Source organism: Sphaerodactylus townsendi, linkage group LG02, assembly GCF_021028975.2.
Source record: "Sphaerodactylus townsendi isolate TG3544 linkage group LG02, MPM_Stown_v2.3, whole genome shotgun sequence".
In the NCBI taxonomy this organism is placed as follows: Eukaryota; Metazoa; Chordata; class Lepidosauria; order Squamata; family Sphaerodactylidae; genus Sphaerodactylus; species Sphaerodactylus townsendi.
In genome coordinates this window covers 177,655,132-177,677,921 of record NC_059426.1, presented here as the reverse complement: position 1 = coordinate 177,677,921, position 22,790 = coordinate 177,655,132, and the positions used below count along the sequence as shown (strand labels likewise).

The following is a 22,790-nucleotide window of genomic DNA, read 5'->3' as shown; positions in this document are numbered from 1 at the left end:
AGCCAAGCAGTGTAATGTGGCAGCCAAAAAGGCCAATGCAATTCTGGAATGCATCAGTAAGAGTATAGTGTCTATAACCTTTGGGACCGCATTACCCCAAATGTCCCCACTCGTCCTCTGCGCTCAGCAGAGGCGAATTTATTGGTAGTCCCCAGCCCCTCCGTGACGCGGCTGGCCTCCACGCGGGCCAGGGCTTTTACGGCCCTGGCCCCGGCCTGGTGGAACGCTCTCCCTCCAGCCATCCCGGGCCCCTCGCGGGATCTCGAGTGAAGTTCCGCAGGGGCCTGTAAGCACTGAGAGGATTGTCCAGCTGGGCCTGGAGTGCTAACCAGCCGCTGAGTATGAAACCCCTGTTGATTCCATCCCAAAGGTCCCATCCCCTATCCTCCTATGGAGGAGCCCGATTGCTCCCTAGGGGAGGGTCTTAAAGGAAAGGATTCTCCAGGTGCCTTTATTATGAAATTACCGCTGTTTTAATGAAACTTAGTATGTTTTAATGTTGGAGTTTTATGGGCTGCTGTTGTTCTATTTGTATGGTTTGCCCTAATTTATTGTATTAATTTTGTTGTACATCGCCCAGAGCCCCTCGGGGATAGGGCGGTATAAAAATAGAATCAATCAATCAACCAATCAACCAATCAATTAATTAATTAATTAAAAATTGAATTAATTAATTAAATATATCAAGGGAAGTAATTGTACCACTCTACTCTGCATTGGTCATACCTCCCCTGGAGTACTGTGTTCCGTTCTGGGCACCACAGTTTAAGAAGGATATTGATCAGCTGGAACGGGTCCAGAGGAGGGCAACCAAAATGGTCAAAGGTCTGAAATCCGTGCCCTACGAGGAGTGACTTGGGGAGCTGGATATGTTTAGTCTGGAGAAGCGAAGGTTAAGGGGGGACATGATAGCCATGTTTAGGTATTTGAAGGGATGTCATGGTGAGGGAGCAAGCTTGTTTTCTGCTGCCTCAGAGACCAGGACCAGGAATCATGGGTTCGAGGTGAAGAAAAAGAGATTCCACCTAAACATTAGGAAGAACTTTCTGACTATCAGAGCTGTTTGACAGTGGAATTCACTGCCTCGGAGAGTGGTGGAGTCTCCTTCTTTGGAGGTTTTTAAACAGAGGCTGGATGAACATATGTCGGGAGTGCTTTGATTATGTGTACTTGCATAGCAGGGGGTTGGACTGGATGGCCTCAGTGGTCTCTTCCAACTCTGTGATTCTATGAGTCTACGATTCTGGTTAACGCTGGATGGGAGATCACTTGGTTGGTTGTAATGCCGTTCAGATCAGTGGAACCAGATGACAATGACGAATGTCAGTAGGATCTCAGGATTTGCGGAAGCCGCTATTTGTCTGACAGCAGCCCTGTGGGTGAGAGATACGGACCTTTGATCTACTCCGCAGGGCAGTTGCTATGTTACACAGATTGGAAATATTAATGATGGTGCCTTTTATGAGTTCCGGGTGCCAGGAATTGTTCCAGGAGAGCAAACACTGTAAAAAGGTTGGCAAACTTTGGCGGGCTGTTTACAAAGATAGTCCGGTAGCTTTTTGTGCTTCTGGGCTACTGGGCTCGAGTCCTGCCAGGCAGAGAGGCGGAAAGAGGAGACGTGTGACTGGCGAGGACAAAATTGTGACCGTGACTTGTGGTTCAGGAAACTGATTTTACCAAGGATGGGCGGAAGGCGGACTCAACCTTGAGGAGCAGCAGTGGCGTAGGAGGTTAAGAGCTCGTGTATCTAATCTGGAGGAACCGGGTTTGATTCCCCGCTCTGCCGCCCGAACTGTGGAGGCTTATCTGGGGAATTCAGATGAGCCTGTGCACTCCCACACACGCCAGCTGGGTGACCTTGGGCTAGTCACAGCTTCTCGGAGCTCTCTCAGCCCCACCCACCTCACAGGGCGTTTGTTGTGAGGGGGGAAGGGCCAGGAGATTGTCAGCCCCTTTGAGTCTCCTGCAGGAGAGAAAGGGGGGATATACATCCAAACGCTTCATCTTCTTCTTGAGCCAGCTGCCCAAAACCGACTTCCTTTGGAATCAAACTCAGATCGCGAGCAGAGCTTTCTCTGTGCCATTGCAGCGTACCTGTGTGAGGGGCTGGCTCTGTGCTACATCAAGGGCTGCTGTCTTTGGTGCCTAAAGGGAAACTCCACATTCTGGGGCTGTCAACTCTGAGTCCTGGTACTAGGAGGACACCTAAGAGGACAGCTTCCACAATAACTGTTTGGCTAGTGTGTGAGTCAGGCTGCTGGAATGGATGGGCCACCAGTCTGATCCAGCAGGGCTCCTCTGATGTTCTGATGAAGGCCTCAACCTCTATGCCCTGTTGATGGCCCTCCAGATGAACTAGCTGGCTGCTGTGTGAGACAGGTTCTGGACTAGATGGACCACTGGTCTGATCCAGCAGGGGTCTTCTGATGTTCTTGTGAAGGCCTTGGCCCCTATGGCCTGTTGATGGCCCTTCAGAGGAACTGGTTGGCCGCTGTGTGAGATGGGATGCTGGACTGGATGGACCACTGGTCTGATCTTGGGTTGTTGGACCTCCAGAGGAAGTGGTTAGCTGCTGTGTGAGTCAGGATGCTAGACTAGATGGACCCCCAGTCTCACCCAGGAAGCCTCTTCTGATGTTCTTGTGAAGGTCTCTGCCTCTATGCCTTGTTGCTGGCCCTCCAGATGAACTGGTTGGCCACTGTGTAAGACAGGATGCTGGACTAGATGGACCCCCGGTGGTCTGATCCAGCAGGGCTCTGGTCGTCTTCTCGCAACCAGGGCTCCCCCTCTTCAAAAAGAAGCAGCGAGCGGGATTTCATTCTCCCGTCTGCCGCGAGCGTCACGCCTTGCTAATATCTTCCCAGACCGTAATAATAATCAGAGCTCTCAAAATAGCTAGTAGCCTTATAATCAAACAAGCAGACAGAGCCCACGGGTGTATCTTACCGGACCATCTGCTTCAATTTCAACAACGGCGGCGTCTCAGATGATTCCAGTCGGGGTCGGGTGAGGCGGGAAGAAGCCGGGAATCGGGAGGCCGGGATTGAATTTTACTCGGCCCAGGACAAGGCTCTTGGCCTTGGGGGCTGGAAGGGGTGGCCCCAATGGCCGGGTCTGCTGGGGAGGTTTCCCAGATGGCGCTCTTGGGATGGGTTTGGCCCGCTGTTTGGTGCTCGCTTGGCTGCCAGCCCTGCCAGCTGTGGCCGAGGACAGAGACCACACTGCATCTTTCCCCGTGCCCTGGGAAAGGGAGCTCTTCTGCTCTCTCAGCTGCCCGACCATCTGGAGGGCAGAGGAAGAGGCCGGTGCTCAGCTCTGCCTTCTGTGTAGTCCCGCCTTTCCTTTCCTGCCTTCAGCCCTGTCAGTCTTCTCCAGGAGAGGGCCAGTAACCCCCAGAGCAGGTGATACCCCTGGCGCCATTTGCCTTGTTTCTCCGGGGTCGGGGTCAGCAGGTTTGGTGCGGGGATAAGACCTCCCATAGGGCCCCGCTTACTTGCGGGGTCCCTCAGGGGGCCTTGCTTTCCCCGCTCTTATTTAACATCTACATGACGGGCCTCGCTTGGGACCCACTGATGCCCGGAGTTTTTGGGCTGAATACCTATCACCAATATCGTCGGACGCGGCTTAGCTCATTCTGTTGATGGAGGGGGGGGGGCCCTCTGCCCCTGCAGCTCTGCAGCACTGTTTGGAGTCGGTCGCTGGTTGGTTGAGGCAGAGTAGGTTAAAGCTTAATCCAACGAAGACGGAGGTCCTTTGGCTGGGCCGGGGGGAGAGACCGAGGGATTTTCAGCTGCCTGTTTTGGAAGGGGTTGCGTTGGCCCCGACGTCCCTGGCTCGCAGCCTGGGGGTCCGCCTGGACTCTTCATTATCAATGGAGGGCCAGGTGGCCCATGTTACTCAGATTGTGTTTTTTCATCTTCGCCAGGCCCGGAGGCTGGCTCCCTATCTCTCTCAATCCGACCTGGCCACTGTGATCCATGCGACGGTCACCTTGAGGTTGGATTACTGTAACTCGCTCTACGCGGGCCTTCCCTTGCAACTGATCCGGAAGTTGAAGCTGAGGTCAGAATCTGGCTCGAAAACAAACCTTGACAGGTGGTAGTTACTCCTACTAACAGACCAGGGGTAGGAACCTGCGGCTCTCAGATGTTCAGGAACTACAATTCCCATCAGCCCCTACCAGCATGGCCAATTGGTTCCCTACCCCTGATCTAGACCATATCACCCCTGTGCTACGCCGCCTGCACTGGCTCCCAGTGGAGTTCCGGATCGTTTTCAAGCGTGGCCAGTGGCCAGCCTATTGACCTTTGCCCTACATGGCATGGGGCCCTCATACCTGTGGGACCGCATCACCCCTTATGTCCCACATAGGCCGCTGCGTTCGGCAGTGGCGGAACTGCTGGAAACCCCTAGCCCTGCGACGATGCGGCTGGCTTTGACCCGGGCCAGGGCAGCGCCACGAGCTCTGGCCTGCCTGCCACAATGAAATGAGCCAAAGCTCTCCCTCCAGCTGCTCCGAGGCCCTGCGCGTATACGCTTGGTGAGTTCCATAGGAGCCTGTAAAGATGGAGCTGTTCCACCCGGAGCCTTTGGTGAAGGGCGGCCGGCTGAGATCTACCACCCCCCACTGAGGCTGCCAGTTTTCCATCTTGGCAGGGCCTTGATTCCATCTTGGGCCCTGCCTTTCCCCCTCCCAGCCTTTTTGATCGGGCGCCTGTCTTTAATCTTGCTTGCTCTTAACTTTGCTATTTAAATTTTAAGAAATTGCTGCTGTTGGAAATTTGTTTTAATGTGGTTTAGTTTTAGTTTAATGTGCTGTTCTTGGAACAGCTGTATTGTGAGCCGCCTCGAGCCCTTTGGGGGTGAGGCGGGCTATACATCTAATAAATAGACAGACGGACGGACGGACGGACGGACAGACAGATAGATAGATAGCCAACCACCACACAAATCTAATGAAGGAATGCACAGTGGCGTACCTGCCAGGGGAACATGGGGTATTGCAAGTCCATCTGATCACATGGAGGGGGCGCAAAAAATCGCCCTGCACACACCGAAGCCAGTGAGTTGCAGCAAACCGTGGGCTGAACCAGGAGCCTGCCGCGGGCCTGCGTGGCACCCCTCGGCCTGGCCCGCCACAGCAAGAGGCTGAGGGAAGACGAGGCAGGGAGGAGGCCATAAGTGGGACCAGGCTGGGGGGGGGGGTGGCGGCGGCGCAGGGGCAAAATAAAAACCCCGCAAAAATAAGGTGTTGCCCTGGGGGCCAGTATGCCTCTGTGAATGCGCGCATGCTCGGGACCGCTTACAGGTGAGATAGACAGAGGCATGAAAGCACAGCCGTTAAAAGCAAATACACTAAAACACGGCCATAAAAGAAGATTGATGCCCATAAGAGACTGTCTGCCCAGCGTGTGTGTGCATATAAAATGTATTTACAAAATCTTCTTGTAAAAAAAACCCCCCTAAACAAGTTTTTTTTTTTTAAAAAAAGCATGCATTGTGTTAGTGAAAGGGCTTCCGTCTCACTGTATCTGTGTGTGGATCACCAGAGATTATCTGGGGTTTAACGGGGATAAAGCGAAATAGCATGTTTAAAGAAGGAGCACGCGATATGGGACGATGGAGTCCTTCTAATAATATAGAGTGACTGTAATTCATTCATTCATTCATTTTATTGACTTCCTGCCTTTCTCCCCAGTGGGATTCCCAGATCGGCTTACATTGTTCCACTCTGCTCTGTTTTATCCTCACTACAACCCTGCGCGGTAGGTCAGACTAAGAGTCTGGGATGGGGCCCAAAGCCCTCTGCTCTCTTGTAGTATAGGCTCATTCCGCACATGCAGAATAATGCACTTTCAAACTGCTTTCAGTGCTCTTTGAAGCTGTGCGGAATGGCAAAATCCACTTTCAAACAGTTGTGAAAGTGGTTTGAAAACGCATTATTTTGCGTGTGCGGAAAGGGCCATAGAGTGACTGTGAAAGCTCTTCTCTTGCTAGAATTTGTTTCACCCGATGTCTGAAGGAAGCTAACCCTTCACCAAATCTTGCAAATTGTATAGTCGAAGGCTTACACAGTGTGTAACAGACTTCCCTCTGTGATACACCTCCGAAGATGCCAGCCACAGATGCAGGCGAAACGTTAGGAACAAGATCCACCAGACCACGGCCCCACAGCCCGGAAAACCCACCAGAACCGGTTTGGTTTGGATTGGTTTATTAGATTTGTATGCCGCCCTACCCTGGAAGGGCTCAGGGCTGTGAACAACAGCTGCAGAATAACAGCAACAGTAATCATAACATTCAATAGTGACCAACAAAGCATAACATCATTCATTTGTGGTTCTCTTTGCTGGCGTAAGTGCAGGAAATACCTTTTGCTGGTTTGGTTGTCCTGTTGCAGACTTGTACCGTGGAGATCTTGTCTAGATTGAGGGATGTAATTTTTCCTCTCTATTCTGCATTGGTTAGACCTCACCTGGAATATTGTGTACAGTTCTGGGCACCGCAATTCAAGAAGGATATTGACAAGCTGGAACGGGTCCCTCGATCTTGACACTATACTCCAGTGGTGGCGAACCTATGGCACGGGTGCCAAAGGTGGCACTCAGAGGCCTCTCTGTGGGCACGTGCAAACAGAGTGCCCCTCCAAAAAACCTAGGCTAACCTAGGCCGCTGGGCTTGATTATTAGCATTAAACCAAAGACCTAGTTTTGGGGAAGCAGTGTAGGTAACCCTGTTAAACCCCGCTGATTTTAATGCGAAGAACTAAAGCACGATCATTTACCTGAGAGTAAGCTCGGATGCTGGCAATGGGGCTTGCTTCTGAGTAAACCCTCCTTGGGTCATGATTCACCCATTGGAAGAGTTGCATGGTTGCTTCAAAGCAAAGCCACCGACTACCGCCAAGCTTACTCCTGAGTAACACACGCCTCGGAGCCAACTGTTTTTTCTAAACTAAAAGCTCAGTATTCAGTTTAATTGCCGTGTTGGCACTTTGCGATAAATAATTGGGTTTTGGGTTGCAGTTTGGGCACTCGGTCTCAAAAAGGGTCGCCATCACTGCTATACTCCTATTGATCCAGTCCAGAATCGCATTGGTTTTCTTGGCCGCTGCATCGCACTGCTGACTCATCTTCAGTTTGTTGTCTGCTAAGACTGCCAGATCCCTTTCGCATGTAATGTTGTCAAGCCAGGTGTCACCCATCCTATATCCGTGCATTTCATTTTTTTTTCTGCCTAAGCGTAGAATCTGACATTTATCTCTGTTGAAATTCATTGCGTTTTGACCCAGCGTTCTTTAAACAAAATGAATTTCAACAGAGGTAAACTTCCTGACAGCTAAAGCGGTTCCTCGGTGGAATAGTTGAAGCTGGTCCATACATGCCATTAAAGGTTTTGTATTTGTATTTGGAATAGGCTTCCTCGGGAGGTGGAGGGCTCCCCTTCTGTGGAGGTTTTGAACCAGATGACCATCTGACAGCGAGGCTAATCCTGTGAATCCAGCAGATGGTGAGAGGGAGGGCAAGAAGAGAGAAAGCAGCGCTCAGCTCTTTGCGGTCCTTTCTCACAAGCCCGGGGCGATGCCAATCCCCACTTTGAGGCCAGGACGGGATTTTCCCACAGGCCAGGTTGGCCAAGGATCTTGGAGGTTTTTTGCTTTCTTTTGGGGGGGCATAAAGCAGGGGTCCCTGGGGGAGCTGCAGCGGGAGAAGGCAGTTCTGGAATTTCCTGCTTTGTGCTGTAGGTTGGATTAGATGATCCTCGAAGTCCCTTTGAGCTCCGTGTCCAGAGGTGGGATCGCAGGTTCCCGAGAGTAGGTTACTAATTATTTGTGTGTGCCGAGAGGGGGTTGCTAATGGGTGATTTTGCCACGCGATTTTGGCCTTAGTTACGCCCCTCCTCTCAGCAGTAGCGCGCAGAACTTGAAGCAGTCTAGCAGGAGGTGCACCGGCGTGTGTGGCAGCCTGCGCCTGCATGCATTTGTTTCCCACCCAAGGACCGGCGCAGCGGCTGTGTCCTTGCCACAGCCCCGCCCAGAAATGCCCCGCCCCCGGAATGCCCGGCCACGCCCCCATCGTGCCCCGCCCAGCCCCATTGGCGCTACGCCACAGTTTGAATTCCACCACCATGGGAACGCATTACTAAAATTTTTGGATCCCACCACTGTATGTGTCTCTACGTTTATAAAATGGTTTCATGAAATGGAAGAGGGAAGGGGGGAAGGCAACTGTGTATTCCACCCCCTTCAGCTCTTGAAGGAAGGAGTGCACGTTTTTCTAAATCATTGAGAGCGCACAGTTTGCCTTTTAAAGAACCGTTTCATTATTTTGTCTTCTCTTCTCGCCAAGGGAAAGAAAGATAAATGTTTCTTTCCCCTGCAACATCTCATTCCTCGATGTATCGTTCTGAGAAGCGTGTCCTATGTCCTGCAGTGCCGAAAGGCCACTGGTGGCCAAGAGCTCAGGTTGCCAACTCCGGGTCAAGAAATTCCTGGAGATTTGGGTGGAACCTGGAGTAGGTAGCATTCAGAGAGGAAGGGACCTCCGTGGGATACAGTGCCTTTACAGACCCTTTACAGCACAGGTGTCAAACTCATGGCCCTCCAGATGTGATGGACTTCAGTTCCCATCATCCCCTGCCAGCATCATGCTGGCAGGGGATAATGGGAACTGTAGTCCATCACATCTGGAGGGCCGCGAGTTTGACACCTATGCTTTACAGCATCCATTTTCTGATCTCTGTTGTCTAAGGACCAGATGTGATTCTAGGTTAGGGGTGGCCAACCAGTGGTGGGATCCAAAAATGTTAGTAACAGGTTCCCCCGCCAGCCCCCCTCAGCAAAAGGGGCAGAGGCGTACCTAGGCAAACCTGAGCCCTGGGCAAAACCTGAGTTGGATGCCCCGCCCATGGGCAGCCACCCCACCATGACCCCCCCCCCATTTTTTTTGCACCAGGTCATTTCTAAATCATCATCCCATTATAGAAAATGCCCCAACTCACAAATCTGAACACAGCAATGGTGAAACACACAGGTTCTTTGATAGAGACAGGTGAGATAAAAGGTACGAAAGGCTGAGAATCAATGAATTGCAGGACCTGAGAGGGATTAACCCAGTTCAGGGAGTTACATTATTAGTCGCAATTGCTATATGCAACCTTCACGTTCAGAGGCAGTATGCCTCTCGGGGAGGCGAGGGCGTGGAGATGGGAAAGCGGACCCAATTAGTAACCCCCTCTCGGCACACACAAATAATTAGCAACCCACTCTCGGGAACTGGCGAGAACCTGCTGGATCCCACCTCTGTGGCCAACCTATGGCACTCCAGATGTTCATGGACTACAATTCCCATCAGCCCCTGCCAGCATGGCCAATTGTAGTCCATGAACATTTGGAATGCCATAGGTTGGCCACCCCTGTTCTAGGTGATCTCTGGGTTCTGGCTGGAAGCTGGCAATCCTGCTAGGAGCAAACAGCCCTGGAAGAGACTTGTAGATTTTTAACGCCTCCTCCCAACTCCCCGCTGCACATTTCCCAATTGACAGTTCATTCCTTCATCATTTTTCCAACTGGCCTTGGAAGTACTCAATACAGCACCAAATGTTCTATGCAAGTTCTGGGGATGGCTGGCTCACTGGAGAAAGTAATTGTTCTCGGGTAATTGAAGGGTATTGCCAAAGATCTGGCTGCAGGGTTTTGGGGTTTTTTAAAATGTATACTCCACCTTTCCCTCCTGCAAGGAGACTCAAGGTGACTTACAAACTCCTTTCCCTTCCTCTCCCCACAACAGACACCTTGTGATGTAGGTGGGGGCAGAGAGAGTTCGGAGAGAACTGGGACTAGCCCAGGGTCACCCAGCAGGAATGCACGAGTGCGGAAACACACCTGGTTCACCAGATAAGCCTCTGCCACTCAGGTGGAAGAGTGGGGAATGAAACCCGGTTCTCCGGATTAGAACGTACCTGCTCTTAACCGCTACACCACACAGCGTCTTGTGTGTTTAATTTGGCAAACCAGAAAAAGAAATGTGGAATGGGGTCTCGGCAAGTTCTGGGGCCAACAATCTGGCAGCGGGTGGTGTGAAAGACCAGAACCACTGCTAGGCTGAGTAAAGACTGTCTTTGCGGCACGAGGCTGCTTCATTGGTGCATTCAAGTGTAAATTGAGCCCCACGGAATAGGTTGTTTATCTCAGGTTTTCAGGAGCTTCCTGAAGGATTTATTCCCTGGCGTATCAGCTGCGTTCTGAACAACATGAGAGGAGCGTGCCCGAGAGTTTCTAACTTAGAGGATGAAACAGCAGGCCTCAGTTTGCTTCTCTTCAAGCCCCCGGTTGTCAACTTGCTGGTCTTCTGGGGATTTGGCGGTGGAACGTGGGGATCGCAGGGCGTGGCAAGGGACCTCGGCGAGCCCACCTTTCAAAACAGCTCTTTTCTCCAGGGCTGTTGTCTGGAAATGAGTCGTAATTCCAGGAGATATTTTATCTTACTGCTCTGTGCCTTGGTGCTGGTACATCAAAGCCCCCTCAGGGCAGCAGCCAGTGCATTAGGAGGTGAAAGAGGGCCTGGAGTGTATCCTAATCTCTGGAGGAACCGGGTTTGATTCCCAGCTCACTGCCGCCCTGAGCTGTGGAGGCTTATCTAGGAATTCAGGTTAGCACCTGTACACTCCCACACACGCAGCATGACTAGGTGACCTTAGGCCTAGCCACAGCTTCTCCTGAGCTCTCTCAGCCCCACCCACCTCACAGGGTGTTTGTTGTGAGGGAAGGGCAAAGAGATTATCAGCTAGCCCTTTGGAGTCTCCTGCAGGAGGAGAGAAGGGGAGATATCAAATCCAACTCTTCGTCTTCTTCTTCTTCTTCTTCTTCTTCTTCTTCTTCTTCTTCTTCTTCTTCTTCTTCTTCTTCTTCTTCTTCTTCTTCTTCTTCTTCCTCTTCTCCCTCTCCTTCTCCCTCCTCTCCTCCTCCTCCTCCTCCTCCTCCTCCTCCTCCTCCTCCTCCTTCTTCTTCTTCTTCTTCTTCTTCTTCTTCTTCTCCTTCTCCTCCTCCTCCTTCTTCTTCTTCTCCTCCTCCTCCTCCTCCTCCTCCTCCTCCTCCTCCTCCTCCTCCTCCTCCTCCTCCTCCTCCTCCTCCTTCTTCTTCTTCTTCTTCTTCTTCTTCTTCTTCTTCTTCTTCTTCTTCTTCTTCTTCTTTCTCCTCACTTATTTGAGGGGCCCGCCGTCCCACCTTTTGGGAGAATTGTTAGAGTTTTAAATGGGGATTTCTGGGCGCCTCTTGTTTATTTATGTATTACTTATGTAGTAATTGTTATTCACTGTTTTATGAGTTTTAGGTTGCTTATTGATGGTTATGAGATGGAGCCTATATATTTATATGTATTTATATTCTTGTGTGTGAATTGCTCCTGTTTGATGTTGCACTGTGTTTGTTCTGCCCGGAACCCTTGAGGAGATCGTAGTGCCTATCGCCTCGAATCGAATGAATAGATAGATGAATGAATGAATGAATGAATGAATGAATAAATAAATAAATAAATAAATAAATTTTAATTTATTTCCTTCCTTCCTTCCTTCCTTCCTTCCTTCCTTCCTTCCTTCCTTCCTTCCTTCCTTCCTTCCTTCCTTCCTTCCTTCCTTCCTTCCTTCCTTCCTTCCTTCCTTCCTTCCTTCCTTCCTTCCTTCCTTCCTTCCTTCCTTCCTTCCTTCCTTCCTTCCTTCCTTCCTTCCTTACTTACTTACTTACTTACTTACTTACTTACTTACTTAGACTTTTATACAGCATAAAATCACAGTACAGTTATAAATAATTGCCAAAACCTTTGACAGCGATAGGAATAATAAGGAAAAATAGTATAATGAGTATAATATGTGGCGTCCAACAATCCTGTTTTTAAAAAATCCTCCCCCAAGAGGGAGGGACCGCGAGTCCCATCAGATGGCAGAGGGCCCAGATGTAAAGAGCCAAAAAAGGGGGGGAGAAAGGGGGGGCACCTTCAGCGGCCGGTTCCTCCAAAGGCCCGGCGGAACAACTCCGTCTTACAGGCCCTGTTTGCGAGACTTCGCCAAAGGAGTCCGCTTAGGTGTGTGGCCGGACAGCTGGAGGGAGAGCGTTCCACCAGGCTGGGGCCAGAGCCGTAAAGACCCTGGCCGGCGTGGAGGCCAGCCGCATCATTGAGGGGCCAGAGACCACCAGTAAATTGGCCTCAACTGAACGAAGAGGCCGTGCAGGGACATATGGGGTGATGCGGTCTCGAAGATACGAGGGCCCCAGGCCGCGTAAGGCCTTAAAGGTCAACACCAACACCTTGAGAATGATTCGGAACTCTACCGGGAGCCAGGCCCCACCTGGAAGATGGCAACCCTATGGTTCTCTTGCACCCCAAACTGCTGCCAAGTGAGTTCATGCTGGCCACAGCACTCATAATTGCCAGTGAAACAATCTCTCTTAGTCCTTTGGGAACATCCAAGACGGAAGACACTCAGAGCTGGATTTGAGTCTAGCAGCGCCTTAGAAACCAGCAAGGTTTTTCAGGGTGTGAGCTTTTGAGAGCCAAAGTTCCCAGCATGGGGTAGTGGTGGACTCTGACCTGGAGAAGTGGGTTTGATTCCACACTCCTCTACCTGAGTGGCAGACTCACCTGGTGGACTGGATTTGTTTCCTTGCTCCTCCACCCAAAGCCTGCTGGGTGACTTTGGGCACGTCACAGTTCTCTCCGAACTTTCAGCCCCACCAACCTCCTGTCAGGGATTGCATCTAGTTGACTGAGATGCATTCCTAGCTCAATGTAATTCCTAGCTCAGTGTGATCCCAGGCCCTGCGAGGGAATCTGCGGCTGTAGCCTGCGAGCCCGGAGCCAGGGCGCTTTGCAGAGCTCTGGCCCTGCCACTGGTGGGAATGCTCCTACCTCCAGCTGCTCCGGGCCCTCGCGGGACCTTAGAAAGCGAGTTCCCTTGGCAGGGGACCTGTAGGGCAAGAGCCCTAATCCCACGACCGGGAGAAACTTTTGGGAGGGGCCGGCCGCGGTTCCACCGCCCCCCACTGACACTGAAATCAAAGCTGCCTGTCGGGACCACCTTGGTTGGACCCTAATTCTACCTTGGGCCCTGCCTATCTCCTCCCCTTCCTTCTTCCTTCTTTGTTCTTGGCCTTTAGATCGGGCGCCTGTGTATATGTGTTTTGTGTGCAAGCTGGGTACTTCGTTGCCTGCCAATAAAGGCTGCTGATCAGCAATACAGAGTTTGTTTATTGATTCAAGATCCGAGACCTAACACCTTCCAAGGCGTGTGTTGTACGGAGAGGAAGAGAAATGAGTTTGTAAGCCGCCTTGAGTCTCTTTACAGGAGAGAAAAGTGGTGTATAAATCCTTCTTCTTCCTTCATCAGATACCCTCGGAAACTACCTTCAAGGCTCCTGTAGGGTGCCTCCCCCAGCTCTTGGGCTTTCTGGTGCAGAATTCTTCAATGGTGCATTCTTAGAATCTACTGCAAGCTTTCGAATGCTGGCTCTGGTTGGAGTTTGTGGCCCTCACAGGTGAAATCATAGAGCTGGGAGGGACCCTCCAGGCCATCTAGTCCTAACCCCCTGTTAAGAAGAAGAAGAAGAAGAGTTTGGATTTATATCACCCCTTTCTCTCCTGCAGGAGACTCAAAGGGGCTGACAATCCCCTTGCCCTTCCCCCCTCACAACAAACACCCTGTGAGGTAGGTGGGGCTGAGAGAGCTCCGAGAAACTATGACTTGCCCAAGGTCACCCAGCTGGCGTGTGTGGGAGTGTACAGGCTAATCTGAATTCCCCAGATAAGCCTCCACAGCTCAGGCGGCAGAGCGGGGAATCAAACCCGGTTCCTCCAGATTAGATACACGAGCTCTTAACCTCCTACGCCACTGCTGTGACAAGATAGCCATGTTTAGATATCTGAAGGGATGTCATGTTGGTGGGGGAGCAAGCTCGTTTTCTGCTGCTCCAGAGACTGGGACCAGGAGTCATGGGTTCAAGGTGAAGGAAGAGAGATTCCATCTAAACATCAGGAAAAACTTCCTGACCGTCAGGGCTGTTTGACAGTGGAATGCACTTCCTCGGAGTGTGGTGGAGTCTCCTCCTTTGGAGATTTTTAAAGAGAGGCTGGATGGCCATCTGTCAGGAGTGCTTTGATTGTGCGTTCCTGCATGGCAGGGGGTTGGACTTGATGACCCTTAGGGGTCTCTTCCAACTCTATGAGTCTATGATTCAGGATCAGCGTGAAGCATCTTTGACAATCCCGCGGCTGGGTTCACGTGTAGAAGCGCAGGGCTGGATTGGGAAGGGAAACCGAGCGACTTGGGTGGCAGTCCGTGTTGACGCCGTCGTTCGGGAGGCGGCCGCTGTTGTGAGAGGGAATATCTGGGAGGGGATATCTAGGCTTGGAGGGGGCCTTGTGGACAGTCTCCATCTTCAGACGCTGCCAAGTCATTACTTCTGGACACACGGCCCAGAAAAGGCCTGCCGGCCAGCTGACAGACTTTTAAAGGACTCGCCTGGCTTTTAACTGCTTAGCCAGTTCATAACGAGCCGCGTTTATTTGTCCGGGAACCTTAATTAAGGGGCCTTTGTTGCGAATCCGCATGAAATGAAAAACGTGCGAGTGAATAAATCGCTGCCCCAAATGATGCCGGGGGGGAGGGGGGTCGGTTTTCCCAGTAGGCAAGCCATCTGCTATCTGGAAGGAAAGGCCGCATTTCAAAGTCTTTAGGTAAACTGCATAAGGAGGCCTGTCGGCGTTAGTCCTAGGTCCGTGGTGGCGAACTTTTGGCACTCCAGATGTTATGGACTACAATTCCCACCAGCCCCTGCCAGCATGCCCAATTGGCCATGCTGGCAGGGAGAATGTCAATTGTATCCATAACGCTCTGGAGTTCTCAAAGGTTTGCCCCCAAGTCCTCGTCAGACCAATGAGAACCCTCCGGTGGAGATAAAGAGAGTACTTATGAAACTTCAGTAGCTGGGAATTGATTTGGGAACTGGTGTTTATGCTTCTGGTTGATCATTGCAGGGCAGGGGCATATCTGGCCATATGGCGGGGGTGTATCTGCCTGGGGACACGGGGTCACCCATGTCCCCGGGCGCAACTAATCTGGTCACATGGGGGGGATGCAAAATCGCCTCCCCCCCACATGACCAGATGCCTTCCCCCTCATCTGACTTGGGCACCCCTGGCCCCTGCCCATGTCGTGACAACGTGGGCGAGCCCAAGGGAGGCCCAAGTCAGACGAGGCTCCCTGCAGGTAGGCTTCTGCCCTCCCAAGGCCCTGGGGAGAGCAGGAGCCAGCAGCAGGGAAGGGGGGGCTCTGCAGCATGTGGGGGCAGGGCTACGCGGGGCGTGGCTGCACAACGCAGGGGGCTCTGCAACCTGCGGGGGCGGGGCTCTATGACCCATAGGGGCGGAGCTCTGCGTCCCATGGGGGCGGGGCTCTGCATCCCATGGGGGGCACCTGGAGGAGGTTTTGTCCCCCGGTACCATTCCCCCCCCCCCATGCGACTCTGCCTCCTGGCTTTGTATAGATTTGAACTTTACTGGTTGTGGTTAGAATATCCATTAATGGTTGGGGAGGGAGGGCAGCCCACATCCCTGCTCAGTCACGAAGGTCCCTCCGGGCAAGTGTGGGCCACTATGCAACCACAGGTGCTGCTCACCCAACGTAACCTACCTCACAGGATTGTTGTCCTCACCCAGCAAATTGTTGCCTGACGAGCAAAGCGTTCTTCGTGGGGGGTGTATTGGGAGCAGCAGACTTGCAGGTGCAAAGGTCCCAGGCCTTTTTGCATCTGTATGTTGTCTTTCTTACCCAAATGGAGCATGCAAGACAGCTTAGAGCACAGGTGTCAAACTCGCAGCCCTCCAGATGTTGTGGACTACAATTCCCATCATCCCCTACCAGCATCATGCTGTATACAAACATCATCATCATCATCATCATCATCATCATCATCATAGTTTGGATTTATATCCCCCCTTTCTCTCCTGCAGGAGACTCAAAAGGGGCTTACAATCTCCTTGCCCTTCCCTCCTCACAACAAACACCCTGTGAGGTAGGTGGGGCTGAGAGAGCTCCGAGAAGCTGTGACTAGCCCAAGGTCACCCAGCCGGCGTGTGTGGGAGTGTACAGGCTAATCTGAATTCCTCAGATAAGCCTCCACAGCTCAGGTGGCAGAGCTGGGAATCAAACCCGGTTCCTCCAGATTGGATACACGAGCTCTTAACCTCGTACGCCACTGCTACTCCTCATAACAACGTTCTAAAATGGGAATTCCCAACGTGCCACCCACGAGCACCGTGGCATGCAGCAACACATTTCCTGGCACCTGCCAAATGTTTATAGAAACACGTCTCACTGTGACATTCTTCTGATGATGCCAGCCATAGTTGTGGGTGATAGATGCCAGCCAGTTGTTGATAGAAAGTGGGCGAGCATGGGGGGGAGGGCGGTCTTTTGCCAAGCTAAGTTTCTGATTGGTCACTGGAGATCTGATTGGCTCTGCATGTTTTTGTGAAAACATTGTTTTAGCGGCGAAGTCACAAAGATCTTGGCTGTGTTGCTTCGGGTAAGCTGTGGCAGCTCTTGTGCGTTGCCGGCTGTGCATCTTGCCGGAGCATTGTACAATGGTGCCCACCATGCTGTGTTGGAATTCCAGAGGTGCCTGCCGGCTCAGAAAGATTGGAGACTCCTGCTCTAATGCGACATCAAACAGGAATGTCGCGAACATCAAAATACATTGCAAAAGCTGCTGCATTTTTCACAGCCGATTTCCTTTGATGTTTACAAACTTTTCTTTTTATAGGATGTTGTGGTTTTTCCAGGTTGTATGGCCGTCTTCCAGTAGCTTCTGATTAGTTTCTGCTCTCCACCATGTCGGCTGAAGAAAGGTCTTTTCCAGCCGCCTGAAATCTGTTTTTTTTTCTTTTTAATATATTTCATTATTTTCCTATTTGTACAAAATATATCAAGAAAACAGAAAAAAAAATCAAAAATAGGTTACAAAAATGCAAACAAATAAGTAAACCAATCATATAATTACCATAAAATAGCATATTTATTTATTTGTTTGTTTGTTTGTTTGTTTGTTTGTTTGATTTTTATACCGCCCTATCCCCGAGGGGCTCCCGGCGGTGTACAACAATAAACATAATATAACATAAAATGGCTAAATCTTTAAAAGCATCGATAAAACAGTAAAAGCTAGATCTCATAAATACAATATAAAAATACTAGCATAAAAATAAAGGGCATCCAGCAGCTCCATATTCAAAATCCTCTTCCCAAGAGGGAGGAATGGCAGGTCCCAGATGTAGAGGGCCATGAAAGGGGGGTGGAAGGGGGCACCATCAGTGGCCGGTTCCTCCAAAGGCCCGGTGGAACAGCTCTGTCTTACAGGCCCTGCGGAACTCAGCAAGGTCCCGCAGGGCCCGGACAGTTGGAGCGAGAGCGTTCCACCAAGCTGGGGCCAGAGCCGTAAAGGCCCTGGCCCGCGTGGAGGCCAGCCGCATCATCGAGGGGCCAGGGACCACCAGTAAACTGTCCTCCACTGAATGAAGAGGCCGTGTAGGGACATATGGGGTGATGCGGTCTAGCAGAAACGATGGTCCCAGGCCTTATTTTTCCTTATTTACCCTTGCTGTACTAATAGCCCCACTGAGGTTGCCAATTTTCCATCTTGGCAGGGCCTTGGTTCCATCTTGGGCCCTGCCTTTCCCCTCTCAGCCTTTTTGATCGGGCGCCTGTCTTTAATCTTGCTTGCTTTTAACTTTGTTATTTAAATTCTAAGAAACTGCTGCTGTGGAAATTTGTTTTAATGTGGTTAGTTTTAGTTATGTATTTTATGTGCTTTTATTGGAACAGCTGTATTGTGAGCCGCCTCGAGCCCTTTGGGGGTGAGGCAGCCTATAAATCTAATTAATAATAATAATAATAATAATAAATATATTAACTATATCCGCAATGCATATTTAATTGGGGGGAAAAGTCCAACTATTTTTTAAAAATCTACAAAATATGCTTTAATTATTATAGTAAAACACCAGTTTTTAACCGTTACAGCACAATAAATTAAATATAATTTCCATTCCTCACCAAACTCCTATCTCGGCCTTCTATTTACACGGTTAATTAACTTGGCTATTGTAGCAGATTCTCTCATTGTTTTTCTTCCTGGTTTTCTTGTTCAGGGCAGTTCTCTGCTTTCAATCTGGTTGCAAATATTACTCTGGCTGCAGTTCACAAGTACAGAAATGGCTATTGTAATTTCCTGGCCCGAAATCCTTTAAGTGGGGTTGCTGGGGATCGAACTTGGGAATTCTGCATGCCAAGGTTGAAAGCTGTGTGGAGGGGTTTCTGGAGAAGTGGGAGACATGCATTTGCTGGACGAATGAATAAATAAATTCTTCCTCCGACCCCTTCTGCATAAGCAGAATAATGCACTTCCAGCGCATAAGAACATAAGAACTAGCCTGTTGGATCAGACCAGAGTCCATCTAGTCCAGCACTCTGCTACTCGCAGTGGCCCACCAGGTGCCTTTGGGAGCTCACGTGCAGGAGGTGAAAGCAATGGCCTTCTGCTGCTGCTGCTGCTCCCGAGCACCTGGTCTGCTAAGGCATTTGCAATCTGAGATCAAGGAGGATCAAGATTGGTAGCCAGAGATCGACTTCTCCTCCATAAATCTGGACTTCAATCATATCCCCCCTCAGCCGTCTCCTCTCCAAACTAAAGAGTCCCAAACGCTGCAGCCTCTCCTCATAAGGAAGGTGCTCCAGTCCCTCAATCATCCTTGTTGCCCTTCTCTGCACTTTTTCTATCTTCCTCAATATCGCTTTTTTTGAGATGTGGCGTGACCAGAACTGGACTTTTAGTGCTCCCCGAAGTCGCGGTCGCACTTTTCCTGCTTTATATAAGGGCATGACAATCTTTGCAGTTTTATTATCAACTCCTTTCCTAATGATCCCCAGCATAGAATTTGCCTTTTTCACAGCTGCCATGCATTGAGTTGACATTCCCATGGAACTATCCAGCTTCAGAAGGCCCAAATCCCGCTTCTGGTCTGCTTGACTGCATTTTATTCGCACTGACCGCGCCTGCCAATTGTATGTGAAGCGCACTTTGCAGCTGTGCAGAATATCCAAATGCACTTGCAAGGAGTTGTGACAGTGGATTGAAAATGCATTAGTCTGCATGTGCGGAAGGGGCCTTTGAGCCTTCCCACATGGCTGCTACCTTGCTGGCATCCAAGCTAATTTCAAACGAGTTTGAATTTCAAATGAATTTGCATTTCAAACGAGTTTGTGACCTTGTGGTCTCTTTTTCCCCTTCCCAGGTGCGCACAGTGGGCTATGGGATGGACGAAGCTGAGCAAGACCAGTATGAAGCCCGTCTCAAAGAACTCTTTGACAGTTTCGACCTCACCGGCTCAGGCTTCCTGGGGCAGGAGGAGCTGACGGACCTTTGCCACGTGTTGCACTTGGAGGAAGTTGCCCCGGGGGCGCTCCAGCAGACTCTCTTGCAGGACAATCTCCTGGACAGGGTAAGACTGACAGAACAAGGCCGCGTGACCACTGACAGGTCATTTCCACACGGCAGAATTATACCTGTGTACCACTGGTTTCTCATACTCCTAGTCTATTTTATCCCAGTTTGTCCGTTCCCATGGCTGCCCATTTTGTCGAGGAATCTAGTGAAGACCGGGAGGAAATACTCCAGTTTCTTTCGCACAAGCCCGGGACTTCTGTGTTTACAATGCAAGCATATCTGAGTATGTCCGGTGTCCCGCATTCCGATTGGCTGTTGTTTTTTTGAGTGGCTGCTACAAACGTATCTGAACATGCCCGGTGTCCTGCATTCTGATTGGCTGTTGTTTTTGAGTGGCAGCTTGAATGAACGTCAGGTGGGTAGATCAGGTGGCTGGGAGGGGAAAATAACCTTGGTCTGCCCCTGATGGGTGTTTGCATTGTACATGCTCTAGCAGGCTCACCCCGGGATTTTTGAAAAGAATCACCACACATGCCAGCTGGGTGACCTTGGGCTAATCACAGCTTCTGGAGCTCTCTCAGCCCCACCTACCTCACAGGGTGTTTGTTGTGAGGGGGGAAGGGCAAGGAGATTGTAAGCCCCTTTGAGTCTCCTGCAGGAGAGAAAGGGGGGATATAAATCCAAACTCTTCTTCTTCTCTTCTTCTTTTTGAATACCCTGGGATGAGGGAAATATCCGCGGGGGCAACCAGCCCACTACAGGATACCGAAAACCGTCACGCTTGAACATCACCGGCTGCACAGGGGATATTTTTCTTGCTTGCTCAACTACAGGATATTTTTGTAAATCTTGCGCGGAAACCACCTGTGTTGAGACTGACTTTGGGATTTAGGAGCTCCACTCTTGGCTTCCCTGGAAGACAGGAAGTCCAAGAAATCTCTTGCTATCACTCTGAGCTTCTGGAATTCTCTGCGCAAAGGGTGGGGGTGGCTTTGTGGGGGCCCCAGGGCCTTGACTGTTGCCCCCAGACTCTTCTAGCAAGGGCACATCTGACATACCAGGGAGTGTTTTTCTATCTCTAAGGACAAGGCCATGGACATCAAACGTAATTGAACACATCTGACTCATAAGAACATAAGAACACGCCAGCTGGATCAGACCAGAGTCCATCTAGTCCAGCTCTCTGCTACTCGCAGTGGCCCACCAGGTGCCTTTGGGAGCTCACATGCAGGAGGTGAAAGCAATGGCCTTCTGTTGCTTCTTCTCCGGAGCACCTGATCTGCTAAGGCATTTGCAATCTGAGATCAAGGAGGATCAAGATTGGTAGCCATACATCCACTTCTCCTCCATCAATCTGCCCAAGCCCTTTTTAAAGCTATCCAGGTTAGTGGCCATCACCCCATCCTGTGGCAGCAGATTCCAAACACCAATCACACGTTGCGTGAAGAAGTGTTTCCTTTTATTAGTCCTAACTCTTCCCCCCAGTATTGAGAGAAAGAGAGAAAAATTTCATGGTGAAGTATCCCACAACATCCTATCCAAACTAATTTCTGCCAGTCATTTATTTCAGTCATAAACCAGCAGAATAAAACATACATTAACAGAATAGTTACAAGAATATGTGTGTATGTGTACACACACATTTATACATATATAAACAACCTGCAAGGGCCAGATCATTTCTGAGCCACGGAGGGATTTCACATCACAATGTTTACTAGGCAGGCTGTGTTTACAGTTGCCTTCCCCAGTCACCTACACTTTACAAAATATTAAAATTAGCGTGTGTGTGTGTTGCGGTTGTATTCACTAAATCAGTGCTACATCCCAGTAGACTCTAGCAGCTACGCAGAACCCACCAACTCTATCTGAGGTTCCAGATTCAAGGAACAAAGGAGGTATGCCGCTCCTCCTATATTCCTAAGATTTTTTGGAGGATAGGTGTGATAAATATATACCGTATATACTCTTGTATAAGCCGACTTTTTCAGCACATTTTTTATGCTCAAAAAGCCCCCCTCGGCTTATACTCGAGTATAACGCGCCTTCAAGAAATGTGGCATTAGTAATTCTATGGATCAGGGGTGTCAAACTCGCGGCCCTCCAGATGTTCATGAACTATAGTTCCCATCAGTCCCTCCCAACATGAGCATTGGCTATACTGGCAAGGGCTGATGGGAATTGTAGTCATGAACATCTGGAGGGCCGCAAGTTTGACACCTGTGCTATGGATGGCAGTGAAGACAGCTCTTTGTATGAGAACGACAGCAGTGATGGTGATGACTGCAAACTCAGTGATGATGACAATGTCTATGCCATTGGTGGCCAACCTGTGACACGGGTGCCAGAGGTGGCACTCAGAGCCCTCTCTGTGGGCACGTGCAAACAGAGTCCCACCACTCCATATCTACGCTGGCCTGGGCTGCTGGGCTCGATTATTAGCATTAAACCTAAGACCTAGTTTTGGGGAAGCAGTGTAGATAACCCTGATAAGCGCTGTTAAACCCCACTGATTTTCATGCGAAGAACTAAGGCGTGATCCTTTACCTGGGAGTAAGCTCGGTTGCTGGCAATGGGGCTTGCTTCTGAGTAAACCCTCCTAGAATTAGTGATTCACCCGGTTTCAATTCCGGAAAGAGTTGCATGGTTGCTTCGAAAGCCCGAGCCACCGACTACCCTGCGCGAAGCTTACTCCTGAGTAACCTGCATACCTTAGATTAACCGTTTTCTGGGCTTCTAGACTAAAACCTCGGTATTCAGGTTAAATTGCCGTGTTGGCACTTTGTGATAAATAAGCGGGTTTTGGGTTGCAATTTGGGCACTCGCTCTTGAAAAGGTTCGCCATCACTGGTCTATTCTGATAGCCTCACACCAGTTATAGCTGAAGCTCTGTTTGGACATACAGATGAGGAGGAGGAATCCAGTTTTGAAGGATTTTAACTCTTGTGTTTTAGCTTGGTTGCTGATTGAGCTGAGGTTTTTGTACTTTTAAAGTTATTGTTGAGACCATATTGTTTTTGTTGACCCTCTTTGCCACTTACAGAGCTAGTTTACTGCTTTTCTTTGAAATAAATATTCAAAAACATTTCACCTACTGATGCCTCAATTAATGTAATTTTATTGGTATCGATTTTTATTTTGAAAATTTACCAGCAGCTGCTGAAATTTCCCACCCTAGGCTTATATCTCTTGGTCAACAAGTTTTCCCAGTTTTTTTGTGGTAAAAGTAGGTGCCTCGGCTTATATTCGGGTCGGTTTATACTCGAGTATATATGGGCAGTGGTGGGATCCAAAATTT

General features: G+C 50.1%; 1 protein-coding gene across 7 annotated transcripts in view; it reads left to right on the top strand.

Annotated features, from left to right (window-relative positions):
* The window catches only part of NIN (ninein), a 146,272-nt gene that overhangs the window by 7,128 nt on the left and 116,354 nt on the right, over window positions 1-22,790 (top strand). For all 7 annotated transcript variants that reach the window (XM_048486108.1, XM_048486109.1, XM_048486106.1 and 4 more), the window contains exon 4: window positions 19,341-19,547. In XM_048486108.1, the coding sequence (XP_048342065.1) occupies window positions 19,362-19,547 (186 nt within the window). In that variant the 5' untranslated portion in view covers window positions 19,341-19,361. The remainder of the gene's footprint in view (window positions 1-19,340; window positions 19,548-22,790) is intronic.